The sequence below is a fragment of the Ischnura elegans genome, chromosome 4 (genome assembly GCF_921293095.1).
Source record: "Ischnura elegans chromosome 4, ioIscEleg1.1, whole genome shotgun sequence".
Classification (NCBI taxonomy): Eukaryota; Metazoa; Arthropoda; class Insecta; order Odonata; family Coenagrionidae; genus Ischnura; species Ischnura elegans.
Genome location: NC_060249.1, coordinates 37785244 through 37810047, shown reverse-complemented (window position 1 = coordinate 37810047; position 24804 = coordinate 37785244). Strand labels below are relative to the sequence as shown.

General features: G+C 38.8%; 1 protein-coding gene across 1 annotated transcript in view; it reads left to right on the top strand.

Annotated features, from left to right (window-relative positions):
* LOC124158118 (protein limb expression 1 homolog) overlaps positions 1-24804 on the top strand; it is a 407177-nt gene that overhangs the window by 362847 nt on the left and 19526 nt on the right. The window contains exons 3-4 of the mRNA XM_046533300.1: positions 8351-8491; positions 22794-22963. Of these exons, the coding sequence (XP_046389256.1) occupies positions 8351-8491; positions 22794-22963 (311 nt within the window). The remainder of the gene's footprint in view (positions 1-8350; positions 8492-22793; positions 22964-24804) is intronic.

The window sequence follows — 24804 nt, the reverse complement described above, 5'->3', positions numbered from 1 at the left end:
CCATTTGAAAATTTCAAATTCGCCGATTTTGTTTCCGCTTACAAAATATATCAGTTATGGACTTAATTCAAGAAATTGTTTCGGTGAAAAAGAAGGTGACTTGGTTGTGTAACTGGTATTTCATATGACCGGCAATTAAGAGATTTGGGTTCGAATCCCGGATAAGCTAAATGATTTTTTCAAGGCGAATTTCATCCTTGGTGTATGTAACTTTGCACTTCTGCGCGTGACCACGTTCATAGTTACTTGCTCTATGCTGTGCTCCATTCCCACTTTCCCAATCAAGTTATTTTAGTTCCCTGGTGTTCTTCCTCCTTATTTCTTCCATTATCTGCCTCATTTACTACCTCTTGGTCTTCATCGGGGAAAGTTTATTCATTTTTTCCCTCGACTATATTCCTCACGAAATTACAGCGACTTATTCCATGGTCTGTTCACGGGATCCTTCTCTGGCGTACGCCACTCCACAGTACCTTTTCTTTTCCATTTCTTCTGTACACTTCTTATCTCAACGTATCCGTCCATTTGATCTTCAACAGCCGTCGCCATAACTAGGTCTCAAAGGCTTCAATTCTTCTCTGGTCAGCTGTCCAAGTTTTTGATGCATCGAGTGCCACCGCCTTCACGAACGTTTTCAAATACTAATTCTCCTCTCCATTCTAATGCTTTTTTTGCAAGGTAGTAGCCTTTTTCTTTGTCGTAAATGTCATGTCGTGTTCATTGGCTAAACGATTATGTTTACAGTGCTACTTCCATCCCAGGTAAGGGTGCTCCCGAGTTGGTGGATGTGAAGGGAGTTGTTTCCACTTACTTTAATATCTCTTCTTTGATGCAAATATAGGCCCCTGCTTTCTCTATCCCTCATCAAAGCATCTGCGGTATTATTTTGAAGTGAAAAAAGTATAACATAAGATGAAGTATATCAAAGTGGTGCCTTTGACAATTGAATTAATGATGATGGTTATAACAAATAGCGTACACGTTGAGTGCTCATTGACCAAAAGCTGTGAGCGGGAAAGAATTTGCAGTTTTGTGCAACTCTAAGAGCCGGCTTTATAATATCTGGTTAGCGATAAACATAAGATAATTCAGCCTTCAGCTTCATCTGGCAGTTGTTGAAAGTTCTGGTTAGCTTTAAGTTTGACCTTTTACCAGAACTTTCAACCTCCCTAGTAAAATCGTGCGAAAGATCCACAGAGAAAAAAATCATTCGCCTTGACCGGGATTCGAACCCGGATCCCCCGATAACCGGTCGAGTGCTTTAGCCAGTTAAGCTACCGAGGCGTCATTCTTCCCTGTGGATATTTTCGGACACTCGACCGGAAATCGGGGGATCCGGGTTCGAATCCCGGTCAAGGCGAATGATTTTTTTTCTCTGTGGATCTTTCGCACGATTTTGCATTGCGGGTGACTCCCGTAAAAGTTATCACCGCGGCTAGTCCCGGTATACTTTGAACTCTCTAGTAAAAGCTATACGGTATCATCCTATGGGTAGGGTTTACCAGGCATTATAAAAATGGTTCCAAGAATGTGCTGTATCCGATTTTTTTATGGTGAATGCACAACATTAGCAAACGAAATACATTAGAGTGAGTTCGTCAATTACCCCGTTTATTTGTAAGTTTAAAATTTAATGGCAATAAAATTTGCAGTCGAAATAAAAATAATATGCGCGGGCTGTATTTTAATTTTACTGCATTTCAATCGCTGTTGTAAGACGAATTCCGCGAGTAATCACGATCGCTATAATTAGCCAGCAGGTTAATCTAAAGGTGAGGCCAGTATTCAACCCTTCAACTGTGAAACCTTGAACCTTCAACTTTGGTACGATTTTAAAATGGAAAAAGTTAGCTAATCGGAATCGGCCAATCAGACCCATTACTTGATTTCGGTTTTTCCAATTTCTATCCCATTAGTGTGCACAGCAGCCATAAATCCCTCTTGTTCCCATTCATTCTGAGGTCACGAGAGTGGCGATAACCTATGGGGGGGGGGGGGGGGCGCGAGGGACACGCGGACCCCTTTCGGGGTCGCCCGCATTGCCAAGCATTTCAGAATCACAATTGTAACTTTTTTATATAGTAATATGGCATTGTCTTGTTCCCATCTGTGTATAATCAGTTGAGTTAAATCTTTTGCTTTGCATGCGACTTGATATTATTTTTATTACGATAAAAGTAAAGGTAGCTCATTGTATTGGTTGCGCCCCCTCCTTGAGTTTTTTCTGTATCCGATACTGGGTCACGACCTCAAGAGCGGATTCAATGGCTCCATAATTGATTGCGGGATGGCCAAGAGCTTAAGACAGTTTTGGACCATAGAGCCTTGAGGAGAATGCCGATATTATTACACTTAATAAAGTTGGCTATTGCTCACTCAGCTTATGGGCATATGCTGTTGTTACACTGGAAGAGGTACCAGTTGATTTTCTTAAGCGAACAACCCTTAGATTGGTTTGACGCAGCTCTTCATACCGCTCCTTCATCTGCTTGCCTTTTCATATCAACGTATTTCTTCTCTTTCACATCCTTCATAACCTGTCCTATGTAACTAATTCGGGGCCGTCCCTTCCCCTTCTTCTCGTCTACCTATCCACTTAAGTTTGTTTTCCAAATGATATTAATCTCAATCCGATCTCTAGATTATTTTTCTAAACCTTCCTATAACCTCGATCAGGTTTAGCGATAGTTTCCATAGTTTACCTAGTTTGTCATCATTGACTGAATCCCAAATTTATGCCTTTGATAATGATGTGGTAGCAATATAGAATTTAATACAATTTAAATTGCATATGAAAGCTAGAATGATAGAGGACAGACTTTATTTTGGATTTTAAAAATACTGCTTTACTTTTGGGATAATAAATTTTAGGAAAAAATGTATTTTTTCCTCTAAAACCTGCCCTTAAGTCTGGTTTACGGGTTGCATGATAGAAGGCTGATGATTTGTTTGTGTAAGATTTTCATATATACTTAGTAGATGAGCAAATCTCCCAAAGTAAAACTGTTCAAAGGTAGTAATATCGGTAGGAGATTTTTAATGGGAACAAATTATTATTCTAATTCAAACTTCTGGTACTTTGGTGATCAATTACATGTAATAAAGTTGTCAATCTCTGCACCATCCCTGTTGCCATCGTATAACACGGCCATTTTACGCCATCATTTTAGCGATCACTGGAGCAATTGCTCGGAAAGAACGGAGAAACGATCTTATATTCAGGCTTAATTATTGGAGAAGCCCATCCAAGGATTATAAAGTACAATACTTTTATTGCATGAGAATTTCATTGATGGATTTTATTAAATTAAATTTTAATAGAAATATAGTTTTTGTTCACAAGACTAAATGCGAGCGTAGCATTAACGATTTCTACGCGCATCATTGAAGATTATAGCAAAACATTTATTTCTCTTTCTATGAATCGAATATTGTATTTTGATTGTTCGAAGTGCAAAATTTTTATCATTGCAGAAGTAACTCCAATTTTATTTATTTGTCATTTTTAATGAATATATTGTTGTTGTTCACGATACCAAATGCGATTGTTGCATTTAGAGTGGCTCCTTGCATCGTCGAATATAACAATAAAACAATGATTACTATTTCGATGAATCGATGTATAGTATTTTTATCCTAAGAGAAGCCATCTAAGGATCACGGTTGCTCCGCGCATAATTGATGATCACAATAAAACATTAATTACTATTTCGATGAATCTAAGTATTTCGATGGATCGCAGTACAATATTTGTATCATAAGGAAAGCCATCCAAGGATTTTAATGTAATAATAATTTTTGATAAAAATATTTTCAATGCACAATACTAAATGCAAGTGTAGCATCCACGATTGCCCCGCGCATCGTTGAAGATCACAATAAAACACTTATTATAACTCTTTCGATGAATCGAAGTGTCGATGAAACGCACTCCCTTGCGTCTGCCCCCTGCGGGACCGAATTTCAACCCTCATCGGCGGCCGTGTGCAGTCGCGGGGCGTTCGAGTGTGGAGGATAAGGGCCTTTCTCTCATTCCCATTGGTCACTCGGCTATACCCCGAGTGCGCTCTCCCCCAAACCCCCCAACCCCTCCCTCTCGGGATATGAATTATTATTTCCCCTCACACCCCACCGCGAGCCTCAGTTCTGCAACAATGCGAAACCTGTTTCGCCCCGCGTAACGAACCGAGAGCGACTCCTGGGAATGTTTACGCCGGGGAAAAAGGGGGAAGAAGAAGAGGAGGAGAAGAGAGATGCCGAGATAGGCCACAATGAAGTTATGCGCGCGTAATGGAATGGAAAGGGGTGGGTGGAAGAGGGGGTTGGGATTGGGGGCTTTAAGAGGGTTTGCAGGGGTGGGTGGTTGGGGGGCGTAGAGCTCGGGATATTTATTAATGATGAACCGGATTGCCGGCAGTGTATTAATTATGTCGCCGCGTTCCAATTGGCTACAGGAGGAGGCAAGACCATTGTTCCGATCCCGTGTGCATTTTGACGGCAATTATATACCTCTTGCCTTGCCTCCCCGACGCGGTGCGCGGCAGGGGGTTGTGTTGGACGGGGATATTGGCTGCTGTTGATTTACAAGTGGTGGGAATAATTTAAAACGGCCCGGGAGTGGAATTATATACTCTCTCTCTCTCTCTCTCTCGAGGGCTGTTGTCTCCTCTTTCCCTTGCCGCGCAATGCTCCCACTCTGGCTTTTAAAAGGAATGCATCGCCGCATCGATTTTCTCGAACGATTTGTTTCTTTTTTTGAACTCGTATCATTTTAATTTTTTTAGTGTGCTTTTTTAATTTTATCTTTCGCATTTACTGGCTCGTGTGTGTGTGTCTATTTGCGTATGTGTGGGTCACACTATCGGATATGATGAAACAGTCCTTTTATGGGTGTAGCCATTGGTTAGAGCCGTTCTTCAGGTCGGAGGGGAGATATCGGAGCGTGAAGATCCGCCTGCTCCGGACGGCATGACCTAGGATAACAGTCCATGCGAAGAGGCAGTGCCGAATCTCTTTCCCTCTGTCGGGAATGTTCGGTGCAATTCTTCATACCTTCCCCGAGGCATTTCCGTGTTTCTTCTTCCCGGGGTTGATCTCGTTTCGAGGTTCCGTCACGAATAAATTGCTCAAAGTGAGCACCTATATAATTGCAACCTTTATTTTATTTCACACAATTAATATTTATCACTGTTTTAAGCAATGGAGAAGGATAGAAAAACAACAGAAAATGGACGAGGACAATGCTGCTGTGGCTTTGCAAAAGCCAGAAATAGGAGGTTAAAAATACGGCGTAACTGGGACTCGAACGCGGAATATTCCGATTATCAGTCGCATGCTCTACCAGTTGCGCAATCAGGATTGAAAGTAAAGGTACTCATTCTGAGAACTTTTGGAAAGAGACAGGAATATATACGTTTCGGGGCACGTTGAGCCGAAGTGAAACTATCCAATATAGGCCATAAACAGCACATATATTGTCAGAAGGAGAAAGAAAGTGATAGGAATATATGACAAAGAATGGAAGAAGGTTATGCGCTTTTGGCGTTGCGTGAATAAACCAAGGAATATTTTATAAATATTTTCATTGAGAAATGAGATGACCATGTAGGGCATGAGGAAGTCCTTTGAAGTGTAAGAGAAAGAAAAAGCCTCCTGAAACCCTTAAGAAGAAGACGGGAAAACTTAATTGGCTACATAATGAGATATGGCAGCCTGACGAAGATAATCGTAAAAGGACAAGTGGATGGGAAGGAAGGTGAAGGATGGGTAAAAATTAGTCGCACGGAACAGGTTATTAGGTATGTAATAGAGAATAAATACGCAAATATAATAAGGTTTGCTGACAGGAGAGCGGAATTGAGAGCTGCGTCGAACCAATATTCGAATTATTGATTTGTGATAATTTTTATTAGGGTGACTCCTAAGGAGCGGAGGTCTAGAATTAAATAATAGACTTCCTTCTCAACTTTTCGTTGTACGCATATGTTTCGCCTCACTAAAATAATTAATTTTTTTCCCCACTTAAAGTTTTCCTTCATGGAGGACATTTCTTAGCGTAGCGTAGTAGCTTTCATTTGAGTACCTCAATATCCAACTCAAAATTCGAAAAACAAAAATAAAATTTGATCGTATTTATTCCTATACGACTAATTATCTTCCAACAACAACATCTGTGAGCATATTAGCCTTTCTGGCCAGAGGTGACCAATTTCCTCCTTAATCTCAAAATTTTGAATTGGATACAAAATATAAGCATGCATTTTTGGAAATATTGTTGATGGAATTTTTAACTATTATGGAACGTATTTTTTGCATGAATTTTACAACCAAAAGTCACGGAATTTTTATGTCTCAATACCCTAGTCAAATTTAAAAGAAATTATTTCTCCAATGTATTCCTTAAAATTTTTAGTATTTATAATGGTAAATAAAATTTTGAGGCATTAGCCAAAAAATAGGCTATTCACAACCAATTCACTACGTAATTAAACTCCCAAAGGCAGCATAATCGTTTGCAAAATAAACGTTAGAGCGGTCAGGGAAAAGTAATATTTTTGCCTTCTTTGTATTATTAGCGGTATTTGTCCCAACTCAGCCGTTCCAACAACACTTCAGTCCACTAGTCCATAGTCTTTACATTGTTATATGGGGTCTGTAATCTGATTTTACGCTACCTTTCAATCGCAATAGTCTACCACTCCCTTCCCTTCCTGGCAAATACTCCGGCATCACTTTTCGTTCAACTTGGCCTTCCTCTCTCCTCATGAAAAGCTTAGCTGTTGTTATCGTGACACTCTCATCTTTGTACTCTTTTCATTTGTCTACCCTGATTTTGTATTATACTTGTCCTTTATAACGAGAGATATTAATTGCTTCATTGAAGGTACAGGCTCTTTCAAATTCCTCTGTTATATCCCAGAAATATTTCTTTGGAAGCGAAAAATTAGACTGACATCGCAATACACAGAGCTAAAATGAATTCCCAAATTCTAACTGATTACTCACAATTAGTTATTAAAAACCATAGGTTCTTTTTTTAATTTTTTTGCTAAAGCTCACAAGTATGTTTTTATTATTTGATGGTGTTCTATCTGTATCGTATTTAAGTGTTTACATTGATGACCTTTATTTTTATGATAATGATCGATCTAGGAACGCATCTCCTTTGTAAGTGATGAATTTGAATGCTGAATAAAATAAGGATATTTACAACTTAAGCCTTATGGCTTTTTAAGAATTTATATTTACAATAAAATTACAATTACTTATATGAGTACCTATCACAATAATTAAAAAGAGAACTTCGAAGTTTTATCGATCAAATGTCAGTCAAATAAGGCATTCAGAAATTGGTTCCGTGAGATTTTCTGTCGAAAACATAATTCACCATCACCGAATTTTCTAGTATGATCCATTGATCCATGAATTTTCTAGTGAGGTGCCGAATTTATAATTCACATTGGTAAGAAAAAAATTGAAACAATTTAATTGGGCCCAATTACGATTGGGCGGTCAAATTTGTAATTAGGTAAATGTAATTATAAATTACTCTGTGAAAAGTAATCAGTGACATCAACATAATTATTGCAATAACTTTTAATGTTGCCCCTGTACGTGACGCAATCGATGTCAATATTTCATCAAACAGTGAATACTAACATGAAAACCTGTATTTTAATTATTAATTTATTTAATTCCATTAAATAATGGCTAAAATATTTGATTTGGGTACTTGCATAAAAAATATGTTCTATCAAAATGTTCTCCTGTCTAGGAGGTTAATGTAGGTGGCAGTGGCGTAACTATGCCTGTGGGATGAGGGGATGAGGGGATAGATGCCCCCCCAAAGCATCAGAGAAATAAAAAATTTACTTAAAAGCATTGCCAAGTTTTGAAATATAATAACTGCATCTGCTCAAATTTAAAATTTTAATACCAAAATGATGTAAAATTTATATTCAGGCATGTCATTTTTCAAAAATTTTCCCGCCCCAGGCCATTTCATCCCCCCAAAGCATATTCCAAGTTACGCCACTGGTAGGTGGTGCTAACTATAAATCAGTGCGCGTGCAATTCAAATTTTCACTTTTGAAAACTAAAACGTAGCGACTACTCGCACGCGTTTTGGAGGATATTAGTAGCGCATAAAATTACTTTTTTAAATTTATCGATAAAAAGTAAAATTACCAATGATGCAATCGTAAATAGCAATTCAAATAGGAGGTGATTTTCATAAGTTTGAAGTGATAGCTGGAATGCATTGTTTTGGGATAGTGTAAAATTTTGTAGAGGGTTTTAATGCGGGTTATGTTTTTTTTATAATTTTTAACATTTTCTATTGTCTCCACAGAACTGTCCGACGAAGGCGGAGGCGAGGAGAAGCGCCGCCAAGATAGCGCTCATGAATTCCGTGTTCAACGAACACCCGTCTCGGCGCATTTCGGATGACTTCATTGAGAGGGCTGTGGCGGAAGCGAGAGCTTCGTTTAAGGTGAGGACAATGTGTAAAATTAATGTATAATTTGCGTCAATATGAACATCCATTTTTGCATAAAATAAAACAGTTCTTTAAGGAAAAATTAGCGAAGTTATCAACCAAAATAAGTCTCGATTGATCATTGACCATATGATCATTCATGCATCATGAAGTAACCTCAATCAAAGTGAAAAAAAATCCAGCGAATTTTTTTAGTAATTGCGTTTTTTTGCCGTATCATCAGGATTTCCGTGGTGAATAAACTGCACCACTCTACGTGTAATACTTATCCATTAAGAAATTTTGAGAAATTTTGTACGCCTGGAAAAATAGCTTCCGATATTGTGTTGCTATTCCTTGGTTACGTTCTATGCCGCTGGGATTCTATGATTCATGGAGACAATTAAAAGAAGGTGAACTTTATGCTGAATATGTTGCATTTCTAGGAAATGGTATCCATTTCGTTTAAATTGCTATGAAATTAATAAAAAACAGTATCACGTGCCCGGAAGCAAGGATATAAGTTTAGAGTCTTATTCACGAAATAAATCTATTCGTCTTAGTTTTAGCGAATATTCTGCTTGAGTTTTTTTGTATCCAAGCTTTCAAATTTATTTTAGTCCCATTAGTAATAATTCAGGGAATATCATTTGGTATTATTCTTCTATTTCAAGGGATATTGAACCTAAATAAATGTATGCCTCCTTTTGTATCGCCGGACAGTGTTAATGCGATGCAACATTATCTGCCTCAAAGACTGATTCGAGAGTAATTATTTAATTTTTTCATACAGTCAGCACGTAAAGAAGGAGTCATGAAAAAATATCTTCATTGCTTTTTTGTCCATGAGTGCGGAGCAGTAATTTTTTTGTGAATATTTTTTTGTACTTTAATATCCAGGATATGTTGATAAATGGGTTTTTCATTTAGCTTAGTGACATAACAACTATTGGTTTCTCAGTTAAAACTTCCGAGAGTAATTTTTTTCGCTTCCCATTTGGTTACTCCCAAAATATGACATGTTCAATAGTGCATAACGTGCCAGGTACTGGATGGAATATGCTTTCTCGGTGTACGATTCCAAGAACGTTTTGATGGCGATTAAAAGACCGCGCATCGAAGTGTAGGGACTACAAATAATCCGAGGGCTCCTCCCTCATGCCTCCACGCAGAGATCCGTGGCTTATAATTATGCAGGGCTTGGGCAGCGCGAGCAAAAAAAAGAACGTGCGTGCGCCTGAGATATACGCAGCACGCATAGCAATTAGTTCAGCGAACGACCACGGCGCAGCGCATTTGAACTCATCAGTGCCAGATAGATATATCGGTCCCAGTAACGTCTAGAATGGGACTATCAGTTAGCGTGGCTCCGGAGGTGTTGTGAGTCATGCACTTCCCTCCCCATCGCTTTGTTTGTCGCCTTAACGCATCGCATTTGCGGGGTACTCTACCTCGGCGGAAGGCGTCGCTGTACACATTCGCAATATACCTTATAGCGTACTGTTGGCGATGGAGCACTTTTATTTCTCAGTTTATTCTTAAGAAAGGATTGATGCGTACATTATTAATTAGACAATGTTCACATAAGAGGACGCTTGTATCCTACTAGATAGAGCTTTGTTTTTTTTTATTCATGCTATCATCTTGAAATTTTTGGAGTACCTCTATAAATTAGACCGTTGGTAAAATTTGCTGTAGCTCAAAATTGAAATTTTTTTCTTTAGTCTTTGAAATATTTTCTAAGATTCAATATTTTTTTCATTTGAGATACGGAGAAAGGTTGAATTGGATCTAGACTGCTTATCATCAACGTTTCGATATAAAATAACTAGTTTTACAGTAATTATTTTATACGAGTAATTAGCCACCAAAAAATATCGGTCGAGCAGGAGGCATGCATCCTCTTTGGGGGACACTTACCTCATTCTTAACCAGTAGTGTTTTATATCATTTTGGTGCGTATTACTCCTTTAAAACTTACGCTATAAATCATAACGTGAAATATAAACTCAAATGGCGGCAAATATTATTTCTCACAACAGTTGTTCCAATTGCAAATTAAATCACCGTTTGGTGTACGGTAAGGGAATGGCACCGCAGTGATCAGATGATTGCTGCGATAAAACTCTCGCCTTCCCACACATCAACACAGTGGCTTATTGTTTTACAGACATGAGCGTTGGGAGAAATAAATTTTACTACCATTAGAGTTTACATTTTATAGTGTGTATTTAGAGGCCCTAGCGCTCATATCCCCCATCCCCGCCTATATTACTCGGGTATGGTATTTGAAGGAGGCGACCGACAGCTGAGGTCATTTGCGCCGTTAGGGAAGGGTAGTTAAGGAAGGGTGGAGAGAAACCCGGCGTCGGCATTAGCCTGCTCTTAACGAAAGGCGCCAAGGGGACCACGGCTTAACGTCCCATCCGACGGACGGAGTGTTGCGCTTGAAATGTCATCCACACAACACTCAAGCAGCAATCGGGCTGTCACTGAAAATTCTCTGCCACCGCCTGGATTTGAACCCGAGCCCGCCGGGTGGGAAGCCAACACTCTAGTCACCACACCAACCCGATCCCCTATGTTACTCGATCAATTTGCATTATTTATTGTGAGTGAAGTACACCCTGGTCAATATTTACCTGTGTCTAAAAAATATTCATTCGAGGTAAAGAATAAGAAAGAATTCGAGAAAGGTATACAAAGATTTTTCATTTGAGAAAGTATTTCGTGATGCATTTTCAAATTTGAGATGCGTAAAGGTAAATGCTTCCCTGGGTATTTTTACAAAAAACCCAAAACCTTTTCAGGTGTACTTACGGGAGAAGACATCATGGGGATGTCTTTACTTCGTCAAAGGGAGGCATTTAGGGGATGAATCACTCACGCTAGACCGGCCCTCCATGGCATATTACGCATTTACTTTGTACTGAATATTCATGCGAAAGATGCCGCATTGCATGGCTGTAATCAGCCATGATAGTAAGAAGAAATAATGGTGTATTTAATCTCTCTGTTCTTTAATTTTTGTGTGTTACCTTCTTCTATAAAGAGTAAGCATCACTACAGCTTAGCTGGTCTTTTTTTACGAAGTATTACTTGTTTAAAACTCACTCTATTATCTCTATTTTTGTAGGATGCATAAAGTAGAATCACGTGTTACCGTTAGTCTACGTATCAAATTTTAAATGTTTTCCACAATATTTTCAATTTCCCAGCGATTTTTTTAGTATGTCCATATCAGACAAAAATAAGTACCCCGATCTACTGTTATTGAAAGGAATTACTTTCTAACGCTTCATAATTTATTGATACTGACTCAGTTTTGAAGTTTTGGTCCACTCTCTGGTATGTAGAATATGTAGTTACCCGTTTTTACCAGACTGATATGCATTTTATGGTGACTTACAACGTCAAAACCGTAGTCTTTTTATAAAATGAAATGGAATCGTAAATTTAATTGTTTCAATTAACAATGATAAGCAAATTCCACGTTGTCACGGCTGTGACATGCAACATTCCAGTCCAAGGTTTTACCCTTACTGCTCCTCTCCGAAGGAGACTTGAATGTTCGCGAAAGAGCTCGCAAACTGCACCGGAATAACTGCTTACTGAATATGTGGGGGATGCGAATACTACAATAGAGAATTCTCCAGTCAGCCTCTTGGTTTTTTCACCCACCGCGCATTCAAATGGTTTTATAATAGCCACCACTCACCTTGCATCGATGTGACTCTTACGGATAAATAAGTTTTCATTTTCGCCGTTTTCCAAAATTTGTATTCGTGATGATATAATCCACGAAATGTTTACGATTTTCTATGCTATTCTTCGTTAGTTCAAATAATGTATTGCAAATATTAAGAAGCCCTGTACCCATCTTCGCGCTGCAGACATTTTCCAAATTCTATTGCAATAAATGACATTAGTAACCAAACTTCTTCAGGTTGTACTGACACCTCCTCTTTGTAGTTTCCTTGGTTTCACCGTTTCCCCTTAACTATTCCACTGCAGTGGAGACTTCAATGCTCGCAAGAAAGCTGGGGAACTGCCCCGGAGTGACGACCCACGGTATATGTGGGGGCAATTGAACGGAGGGTATTTATTTTCCCTTCCCGGAGGGGCGCTCGTCCGTGGGGAATTAAGTGCGATCTGGACAAAAGAGGAACGGGATCCGTGGCCAGCTGCTGTGGAAAATTTCCAAGCGATTGATGCCTCGCGTAATAACCGTAATGTGCGCCATAATGCAGATTGGATCCGAGAAGGGCCTCCATCCCCGTCCGGCGTCAATTCTTTCTCAGCGCGTGGCCGGGGTCAAAGGTAGCCAAATGGGCTTGGCACTTCCGGGCAGAAGTTGGTACTTCCGAGATGATACTGTTTGGAGTGAAAATAGATAATGGTGGAGGCTTGGTAATGAAATTAAGGACTGGAGTTAGTTCAGTATGGTTACGTATTTGGAGTAGGTAAGAGATAACTTAGGTCATTTGCGCCACGAGTTAAGAGTATGAAGGGAAGGGTGGAGAGAAAACCGGTGTCAGAATAAACCTGCTCCTTATAAATGTTGCCACGGATACCTTGGCTTAATGTCCTATCCGAAGGATGGAGTTTTGAACTTTATATGTCCTCCGCACAACACTCAAACAGAAATCTCTGGAAAATCTCCAACACCTTTGTAATTTGAACCAGGCTCCTCTAGGTGGGAAGCCAATGCACTACTTACCACACCAACTCAATCCCCTAGGTTAACTAATGATATCTTAAATCTCCCAAAGTTTATAACTGAGGGTAAAAATTGGGTACGTATGGTCATCTGAGTTTATCAAGACGTTAAGGATGATGAACTTACTTAATTAAAACGCTTTTTGTCGCTTATTTTCATATTTTACTTCATATAAGCATGTATATTTATTTATTTTTTATGAGACTTATTAAAGGCACCATTTGTGTGATCTGACATCATTTGATTTATTTTCGAGATAAAAAGCACAAATGACAGAGTAACCCTGGCATGCTTCTGTAAAATGGAAGTGTATTATTAGTGAAATCCTAGTGAAATGTAGATATTCCTAGTTCTACTTCTGCATATACCCTTCGAGCCTACATTAGAGGGTGTAGTTGTCTATCACCAGTAAGTACTGGATGTTCCAGTCAATGTAATAGTTCCCGTAATTATCCATTTTCTTTCTCATTGTACCATGAGTTTTACATAGTAGCTTTTTTCGGTTTTATCTTTTCAATTGTTGCATAGTGGCGGGCAAGCGTGGTCTCAGAGCAGTAGAATCCTGATGACAATTTTTGAGTCGGAAATTTAGTAGGATAACTATGATTTATTCACAATTAAAATGAAACGGCAGCATGTTATTTAACGTATCGAGAATCGCGTTTTTAATCGTGTTATTTGATAGTAGACTCACAGCGTATCCGGAGAATCGACCGCGCTTTCATTTCATTCATCTAATTAGAGTTCAATAAAACGAAATAAATTCCTTGAAGATAGCAAACGTTTAATTTTTCAATGTAATTATTTTATTTTGATACACGTGTCAATTCCATTTCTTCTGTAAAATAACTGCTATTATTATGATATGATAAGTTGAAAAGTATATTTGGTGAGATTTTATACCGTGCTGGGTCAAAATCTCTCAAATGTGGAATCGGCAATTTCTCACGCCTTTGGATTACTCCTGGATGAGATCTAGCGTCACCTGCTAATGCAAGGCAGCATACATGATGAAGAACTGAGTGAAGAGGGCAGTGTGTAAGGTGGGTGATGAAAATCGAATTGTGGGATCCGGAAGTTCGGTGTGGATGGAAGAGTGTTAGGCTAGCGCGGAAGGGGAAGCATGAGAACAGGCCTTTTGCTGGTGCGGAAGTGTGCGGGAATGAATAAATATACCTATATAAGTAGAATCACGTGTTAACGTTAGTCTACGTATCAAATTTTAAATGTTTTCCACAATATTTTCAATTTCTCAGCGATTTTTTTTAGTGTGCCCATATCAGACAAAAATTAGTACCCCAATCTACTGTTATTGAAAGGAATTACTTTCTAACTCTTCATAATTTATTGATACTGACTCAGTTTTGAAGTTTTGGTCCACTCTCAGGTATGTAGAATATGTAGTTACCCGTTTTTACCAGACTGATATGCATTTTATGGTGACTTACAACGTCGAAACCGTAGTCTCTTTATAAAATGAAATGGAATCGTAAATTTAATTGTTTTAATTAACAATGATAAGCAAATTCCATGTGGTCACGGCTGTGGCATGCAACATTCCAATCCAAGGTTTTACCCTTACTGCTCCTCTCCGAAGGAGACTGTGTTAGAATAAAGAGACATATGTGATACATAATATAGAGATGTATGAGGTATCGCATTAGAAAATATCTCCTTCAGAATAAGAGAATAATATATCTTTCAGGATGGAATTTCCTCCTAAGACACCGCAGTGGGTAGGGTTGCCAACTTAAAGAAAACGATAGATCAATGTCTCAATATAACTCCACATGCACTAAGGTTGAAGGTGAACTCCTTATTGTGAGATGAAAATGGAACTAATATCATTCTACATGTACTCGAAATAATACGGATTACGAACAGAACGATCAAAGTTTCAGTTGCTGACATGAAAGTTGCTATACTTATGGATCCCCTATTTTAAGGCATTTGATTTATTTTCGAGAAGAAAAAGTGCAAGTGGTGGAGTATGTCCTGACATACTGCTGTGAAGTATTTCCAGGTGAAGTGTGAATTATTTTTACTTCTGCTTCCGCATATACTCCTCCGGCTACCTCTAAGGTGAGGTAGCCTAACCGTGCGACAGATTTCCCTACATCACACTACATGGCAATAAAAATGTGCAATAATAAAAATAATACGTACACTCATGCAAAGGGTATGAACTCCCACCGAGCGTGCATTACTCCATGAAACTGTAGACTGTTTCACCAATACGCTCACGTAGACAGCTAAAATTACGACACTGACTAACAAGAATTAGACTGAGAGTCGCTAGAGATCCAGAGGCTACGCTTCTGGCTTAGGTTGCTTGAGCAATCACGAACAAATATCTTTCCGAGCGATACGGTGAACATCGTCTTAGAATCTCGCTATAATTCCATCAGATATGATAAATCAAGAGACATTTTCTCCCCAACGGAAAGGTATAGGTATTCGTTTTTCCTCATGAAATATAGGAATTTAATAAAATCTGGGCTGAAATAACGAATTTTCTTTTTATATTTTAAAGGCTGGTGTACTTACACCCCCCGCCACATACCTATTGAGGCAGCTTGCTGGGTAGTACGTAGATGTAGGTGAAAATATGCCAACGGTTTGTAATTTCCTAGCCGATAGAGTTTGGCGATGCTAATTCTGGTCGCGCATGTGTTCTAATGCTCCCAATGGACTCAGGTGAAGTGTATTTGGCGCTAATTTCTTTTTTTCCATAAATCGGCCCTTGGCCTCTCTCGCACGCATTTCCTCGCGCATAGCAGCGTGTGCACAAGGAAAAGAAGGGGGCAATATCCCATGGAGATAGGGGAGGGGTGGCGGAGGAGCGAGGGGGGTGGGTTGGAGGGATGGAGGGGGTGGGAGGTACGTACGTGGGAACCGGTTCGGAAGCTGCCTCTGCACAGATTTCCTCACTCCCCCTCCTCCTCCGATTCCCCCCCCCTCCACTCCACACACGTACTCCCTCATCTCCTGCAATTTCTCTCCCCCCCAACCTCTCTCCTCTCCTCCTCTTTAAGGAGGTTCCACAGTGAATGCGCGACTCAAAACAAATACTTTTGTCCTAACTTTTCAGTATACCTTCGTAATGCATGTGAAACTCTTCCTATTTAGCAACATAAGTGTCATTGGGGATATCTTAATGGAAATATTTTCATGCCATAATCCTTTTTTAGTTTTCTTCATTTGATTCATATTCTGTTGATGTTTCTTCGCTGTATGTTTACTGAATATTGCTTATTAATCAAAAGTTCATCTGGAAGACAATTTTTGTGATTCAATAATGTACAGAGTAATACGATTGTAGGTATCCTGAAGGTTTTCCCACCAACAGGAAATGCCTCCTGAGGTCGCCTGAAGTTCCAAAATTAGTTTTTCATTTATAATATTTTAAAATAGTTAAATTTTTAAGGAGATATAACTGTATTATTACTACTATTATTATTATTAATGTTTTGGTGGGACTGTGCTGGCCTGGTGGGTAGAGAGATTAACAGCTGATCGAAGAAGGAAAACAGCAACTCTACCATGAATGTGTGAAATTGTTACGCATATGGTTTAGTTCATGGCGAGCTCTATCCTAACCTATCCAACCAATCTTCGGGTTGAATCACTGAATGAGTGCGTGACAGATTATTTTAGTCTCCATTATATTTAATACCCATTATGATATAAGTAAAATAAAGGAACGCGTATAGTCTCCATTTAGATTTATCGTCTACTTCTCGAGCTTTTCGCGTAGATATATCGACGGCCATTATCCTTTCGGAGATAAGTAGATGACGTCATGAACTCTTGGCGAGTGCGTCACCGCTTCTCCGCCACCCCTCGGCGTTGCGCATGTGCCGCGTGTCCTACGTTGTTGTTTACGCTCCGGTTAGCAACTTATGCTCTTAATGAAATGTTCTCTCTGGGCTTGAAATTGACCCGAATCTCTTATGACGTCAACAACTCACGAAACGTTGACGTAAATTTTCGCTTGTTCTCATTTTACGCTTACGGGCGTAAGGTTGACTGGGGAAGATTTAATTGTCATCAAAACTTATCTTTCCGCTCCATCTAATTACTCAAATAAATTGCGTGGAAGCCTATTGGACAGAGCGCTTGGTTCGCTTTATTGTTGATCGAGGGTATCCGCGTTCAAATCCTGGATGAAGCCTTCGGACACCCCAAACAAAATCCTCGAAGTGCGAGGTGGCCCAAGGAAAGGAACACGCCCCCCTACCCTGAAATTCATACGCCTGTGGCTTAATTCCGGGTGAGCTCTGCCCTCACCAATCCAAACCAACCTTGGTGTTGAATCACCGAATAAGTGTAAACCACCTTATAGAACATATCGACCGACGGTTACTGAAAGAAGCTTATCTACAATATTTTCTGGAAATTGCATTTGAAAATGTGTATTTATCTCAGGATTTATTGTCAGTTCTTGTCTTGGAATAGGAAAAAATGTTGATTATTGCTAGATTATCTGCAAACAAAATATATTAATCATCTTTTGGATATAAAAATTGAGATGATATGATTGTATTCTTTCCTGATTGATAGCATTTGTGAAGTTTTCTCGGTCTACGCACCAGGCTGAAAGGGATCCAGGTCTGAAGCCCAAGAAAACTTTATAAGCTGATATGATGCTGATAAATAACTGTCAGGTTTACAGCCAGTTCAGGCTCTTCATTGTTGCCGACATTGTTATGTCACATGCCTGACTGGGCTGCAAAATCGAAAGAAAATAAACATTCGCATTTCTCATGTAAACTTCGCAATTCTATCCATGATTTGATTTTATAATATTTTAAGAGTCACGGTGCAAATTGTATTTGGTCTCGTTACCGGAACCTTTTTTTAAGTTTTAACAAATGGATACTGGAATTGAAGTCAATCACGAAATTTGCATGAAAATAGACTGAGAAAATAACCCACCTGGAAGAGTAGGGGGAAGAGATGTTAAAAGAGGCGATTGTCTCCTCAAGGAAACACGGATTCTCCGTCTCACGCACATTCAAATATTCTTTCTATTTCACGAGTTTTGCCTTTTATGCGGCCACCTTCGGAATTACAGCGGCAAAAATGACGCATCCCAGCGGCGGATCGGGACTTATCTTGAGCGGCGATGATGGTCGCAGTGGGGAAGGTGTCTCCAGCGGCCGAAGGGCACCCCTCTCCTCGCACTGGGGGTGGGAATGGCTGGGGTGAGGATACATATCCCCCACGGTCTTTACACGGGCTATTTGTAAAGGAATTTCCGAGGTAGCTCATAGTCTTCATGGGATAAAACCTTGTATTTCGAGATGTGGCGACACACTAACACTATTTTGGTCAGAAAATTCTTATGCCTTACCGACGTGCTAACTGGATGAATGGGTCTGTTTGCCAATGTTTTGATATCGTCGTTTGTATGGAGTTTTACATGCAAAGAGAGCAATGTTTTAGTTATCGATTCGTCGCCTACTTATCGATTTATCATGTCTTACATCTTGAGACATGATGGCCTGATGAAGACAATCGTCGAGGGAAAAGTGGATGGCATAAACGGAAAAGGAAGACTTCGATCAAAATATATGGTAAAGGAACAGGTAAAGAAAGATGTGAAAGCGAAGAAATACGTCGGTGTGAAAAGATTAGCTGATAAGAGAGTTGAGTGGAGAGCTGCGTCAAACCAATCTCAGGATCAGTGATGATGATGATGCGGCGATAATTGGACGGCCTTAACCCTTTCACACTTAAGTTGATGACGAAACGAGGTACAACAGAACGGGTTACCGTTTCTCAGCTACTCTTCCTTTCCTCACATTATCCTCGCCATGAGGAGAATATACCAATGCATAGAGGAGGCCCAATTCCATCCCATACAAGGCTGATTTCTGTTGCCACTTTGGTCGCGGTTTTCAAAAATATTCGCGGTGCGGTGATGGGTGCCGTGCGATCCACTTATTTTTCCAATATTATGCAGTATAATGTTTATCATTGCGAGGAATACTGTTAAATCTCATCATCTTGTGTATAACTTTCCGTAACTACCCTTAATTATGCCTTATTTCCCCGTGAAACTCGGATCATTTCGTTCGTCAGCGACGCGAGTGGCGACTTTTGTAAACCCATTTAAATGCGTGGTGGGTGGCAACAATTTAGGTCCCGACCTGAGGATCCTCTTTTGTAATATTCGTGATCCTCGCGTTATTCGTTTTTGGTTTCTCTGTCTTAGTCATTTTTTCAAATTTAATTCTCTCGATGAGTGGTCATCCCTGAACCAGATTTCTGATGACTTCAACGAATCAACGAAAGTTGGGCAGAAACTTTGGAATTTTCCGTTTAGAAAAATACTGAAGTGACAAGGATGCATATTTCCCGTATTGTATCTTTCCATAAATTCTACTGAATCCTTTAATGAACTCCTATTTCGGGCCATTTTCAACGATCCCATTCTTCCCGGGTCTTTACACCGCGCATTTAAACGAATTTGCAAAAGCCGCAACTAGCGACGCTGATGGGTATAGCGATTCGGATTTCACGGAGATATATTCTATAATCAGGGCTGTTAACCGATATTTGTATTCGTGATGATGCGATCTATCAAATCATAACGTATCAATGAAGATTCTCAGGACTATAAATTTTCCATAGTAAATACTGAGAATAAATGGATGGGATGTGTATATCGCTGAGTTGCGGTTATTTTGGAGAGCCTATTAATATGCGCCCACAAGTGGCAACAGCAATCAATCTTCTACGATATGGCCTCTATGTAAGCCCTTTGGCAAAGACCCCAGAGTAAGGTCATGGGGTAAGGGTAGAGAAAGTAGGAGAAGAATTTTTCTTTAGCTTTCTTAGTTCTAATTATCAAGCCCTTCAACCACACTTTCGCTCAAATTACGAGTTAAGATTTTAACTACTTGCTGCGTTGGAAATTATTGTATTCCCAACTCGTTACCTGAATGAATTCATTCTTCCTTGAATAGTCTTCAACCGGATGAAGCTTTCCATTTTCACGATCGCGTCGACTACCGCGAAGCTCCTCGTCTTAACCGTTTTTAATTTTTCTCCTGTTGAAATTTCATGCTGCGAATACCTTTTCCGGTTACTCCGTAAACTATTAATTTAGGTTTATAATAATAATAATATATATCTTTATTCGGGCGAGGTTGAGACTAATAAGTCCTCTCATCCACCTCCATCTCACCTAACCTTTCGATAGCGTCAATGCAAATATTTAAAACTGTAAATAAACGTTTACAATTTAAAAAATATACCTACAATAAACACTGTAAGTGAAATGTCAAACAAGATAAAAAAGTATATGTGGACATTTTCGGTAAGAAAAAATATATCTGCCCCTGGGAAAAACATGAGGATAAGGGAGTATTATCCTTCAGCGAAAAAAACCCGCTACAGGAAAACGTCCGCACAGGAACGGGGCGTGAAAAACCTGCAAAAACCTACTGATTGAAAACTAATGTCATGTGTTGCATGGAAAATACAACATAGTTAATGAGGTACATAGTATGCACAAGCATTAAACAAACAAGTATGACATTAAATATAACATACATGTATAAATATTCTGTGATACGCATCACTTGGTTTACATCAACCCTGCACGATTTTTCCCCTTAAAAACGTTCGTTGACTGGATAATACAGAAATAAGTCGGTCTCTGAAAGAATGTCGATGAGAGTATTTATTACACCTTGGAAATGAGCGTGAAAGTGTGACGCTTGGCGGTTGACGGTGACAAAATGAGAGGAATCTTCAGCGATTCCGTCGGCACTCGTTGAGTAACATGTTTCGTTTCCGTCTCGGTGAGCTGGAAATTTCTCTTCCATTTTTTTTCTCCCACGGATGGTTAATCTCCCCCGAGCACACGTTATCACCGTAGCGGATGCTTTTTTTGCTGCTTATTTTTCCACTCTTTGGCGAATTTCAGCGAGCTCTCGGGGAAAAATTTGCGGCTTGGCGATGATGCTGGTGCGCTTGTCATGCGTTGTATTTTTTTTTGTCCTCCGCGACACCTGTTTTCGTCGGAAATAAAACGTGTTTTTTATGACGTCTGTCAGCTCTTTCCGTGTTTAGAATGATAGTGTCTCTGGTTGCCATTCTTCCTCCTTGCTTTACATGGTGGCCTTTGACTTCAGGGAACCAAAGTCTGCGGTGATGAAAAATTTGGATTCTGGACTTTTCAATGCACTTGAAAGCATCCACACGTCACCCATTAGTTTCCCCTTTAAAATCAATTTAATTACTAATAGTGTAAAATAAAATTCTTCCAAATCCTCTAACGCTTTAGTTCTAGTGCACTTAATCGGCTTTTATCAGTTGGTAGACTGACGTTCTACCGACTCGTCGCGAAGGAAGGGAAACTGTTGTACCTTTGAGATGATGATGTAGGTAATTATTTGACGAAATTATTATAGTTTCTCTTGAAATCATCTAGTCACCTTCAATTTGATATTTCTCGGTCCAATATAACTACCTGAATTCTTATTATGTTTTACGTCTTATGTAGTCTAACTGGATGTTAATCAGAAGATTCTGGCACATCAATACGCGTGCTTCTTTCTGATGACAGCTTCCTCAAGTAACGTTCAACCATTTTCGTGTGACGACTTTTTTTATTCACAAAGCTGTCACTATGACACTCATTAGAACAAGGTTTAGATCTTACTCGCTGTGACTTTCATTTTTATATTACTACTATATTCAAAGGACATATTTCTGCGGCTTTACTTGATGAGCATTAGGATATGAATAGGTCGGGATAGAAGAAGCTGGAAGATGGAAAACCATGTTAAAATTTCCAATCCTGAAATTTATTTTGAAAAGAGGGATTTTATTTTAAAAATAAATAATTTCTCTAATGTAGCTATTAATCAGCAAGTTGTGTAGTTTTTGGTTTTTATATTGTGTAGAGTGATGAGTTTATTTGGAACTCCATGCTGAAGTTTCACACAATTTCGACCATTATAGTCTCGGTTTATAGACTCGCTAAAAATCGATGCAAATATAGAATTAATTGTTATTAATACAGTGCATTAAGCCTTCTAAATTGCGCAAATGTTATCCTATAAGTTAGCTTTTATGCATTAAAAATATCTACGGGATTAGTTACCCTAATTCCACGCAATTGTTCCTCATTTTATTTAACCTGAAATTCGATAAATGATACTCTTCTCACTGTGCACATAGTGTAGTTATGTGATATGAAAACTACTATTATGTTATTAACGGTAATTTATTACTCAAACATTAAATTTTAGCCTGATTTTAAATGCCTTTGTTATAATGTTCGTATTGAACCAAATGGCAAGCCGTAGTGTTATCTCGATTTTATGGTGATTAGACGGATAATGTATTTTTGTTGATTTCTTACCTCTGAAAAGAATCATCTTCTCCTATCTTCCCTCTCTGTCTTAAGGCATAAAGAGTTAATGCGTTAAACTTCAAGAAAAATGCTCGTTGGAATCGCTAAGATTTCTCTATCACTTGCGTACTTTCTGTGTCATTCTATGATGTGTGTGATCCTAGACTCGGAAGGAATGGAATTTTTTATCAATGCTCCTTTTTTTTCCCCTGACATCTCCACAGGGTGACCCGGAGGAGGCAGACAACCCAAACACGGGCATTGGGGCTTTCCGCTTCATGTTGGAGAGCAACAAAGGTCGCACGATGCTTGAGTTCCAAGAACTCATGACCGTATTCCAGCTCTTACACTGGAATGGCAGCTTACGGGCGATGCGGGAGAGGCAATGTTCGAGGTGAGCACTTTGCAGTTTACCTGTGCACCTACTGCATGATACGTATTGTTACCATAATATTTATCCCCAAGCCCATTTATTTATCCCAAAATAGTGATACTTGTATCACCATCTATTTTTGTCAAAATGATTATAATAATGAAATAATATGATTGTTATTATAATTAATTTTTTTAATTAAAGAAATATAAAATATAAAAAATATAAAATTAGATAAAGATAAAATTTTCATCGCCTAAGTAATATTTATACCGCTCACCAGTTAAGCAGTGATATTAATTTGATGTAAATAGACATCCATTAAATAGGCAAAATAGGTACACCACTTAAATGGTGGAAAGAAGATATCAATAAGTTATCTATTTCTGAAAACTGCTTAAGCAAGCTATAAAGAAATATTACCCTACCAAATCTTTCCTAGGTACTATTAATTAACGAGATGATATTTTATTGATATCACCTTTCCATCCGTAGCGAAGATATATTATTTTGCAACACAGGATTATTTTTTGGCATGACTTTTTCATCATGTGTTTTTTAAAGTCCTAAATTATTTTTAATGCTATCAATTTTATATAACATAAGATATGATTATATAAAAGATATTTTGGTGATGTAAAAATTAATGTGATTTTGACTTAAATATGAGATTTGGTTTGCTTGGGTTGTAATAATTCTTTGAATTTGCTCAAAATTTTGAGCATTTGTTTTTTTTCGCGTTATTCCTGTTAGGCAAATTGGAATAAATTGCTATTCTCAGGCTATCCATGTGTACATCCAGTGAAATTTTCAATTATATGCTCAAGGCGAAGTGGTTTGAATTGAAATTGGAAAAAATCTTAAGATTAATGTATAACACGTATTATATGATTTTTGAAGTTCTCCAGAAAAAGTAAGGAAATTCACCAATAATTAGTATCGAAAAGAATGGAGGTGGACGAAGTGTCGTCGCATTTATAAAAATACGGAAATGTGGAAAGCAATTACTTTGTGACTTCCCTCAGTGGGGCATTAGTAATTTTCAACGTATAACAGTCGTACCATGTCTCTATCAACGATCATGTACGAATTGTATGAGGGAAGATATTATTATGGAATCGCTTATACCAAGGATTACTGTGCCAATCCACCATTGCATGCGTCTTAGAAAATGCTTTTTTTACAACGAAGTAAAACGAATAAATATGAATCCAGATAAGTAGTAGCGAATAGTTAATCAGTTGCCAATTTAAATTTACCAACACTCTGATTATACGAAACATAACTCGTTTTCCAAATCTTCCTAACATTTTATTGGTTATTTCAATTTTTTAATATTTTAATCTTCATCGCCATGAAAATGGCGCACTTAAAGGCCATAACAGAGGGTGAATCTAACGGTTAACAATGTGAGACGATGTCAAGCATCTATCCCTTGGGTAGTGGCAACCTGTCCAGGCGCGATTCGAACCCACGATCTTCGGTTCAGAAGGTTTTACTTTACCCCGCTGCCACCAAGGCCGGCTTGAGTTCATGTCAGGATGTCCAAATGTGTGTGAATTTCACTTTCCTTTTCAGTGAAAGGGAGCCTTCGCATATGATTTCGATGTATCATTCAATTGAGCAAGCCTACCATGGTGGTCCGTTCTGGATTCCAGCATTTAAGAATACCACGTAGGCAATGCTGAGATTTGGAAATTTTAGATTGTGATGTACCGTTGTCCTATAGGGACGTTCACTCAGATCCGAAATCATAATTCATTAAAATGTTTCGGTTAGTAAAAAGTCTTTCCCATTCAGCCGCTCCCTCGTAATGTTGAAAAAAAACGCCGAGGTAATCTCCCGCTTTTCATGAGTTGGTG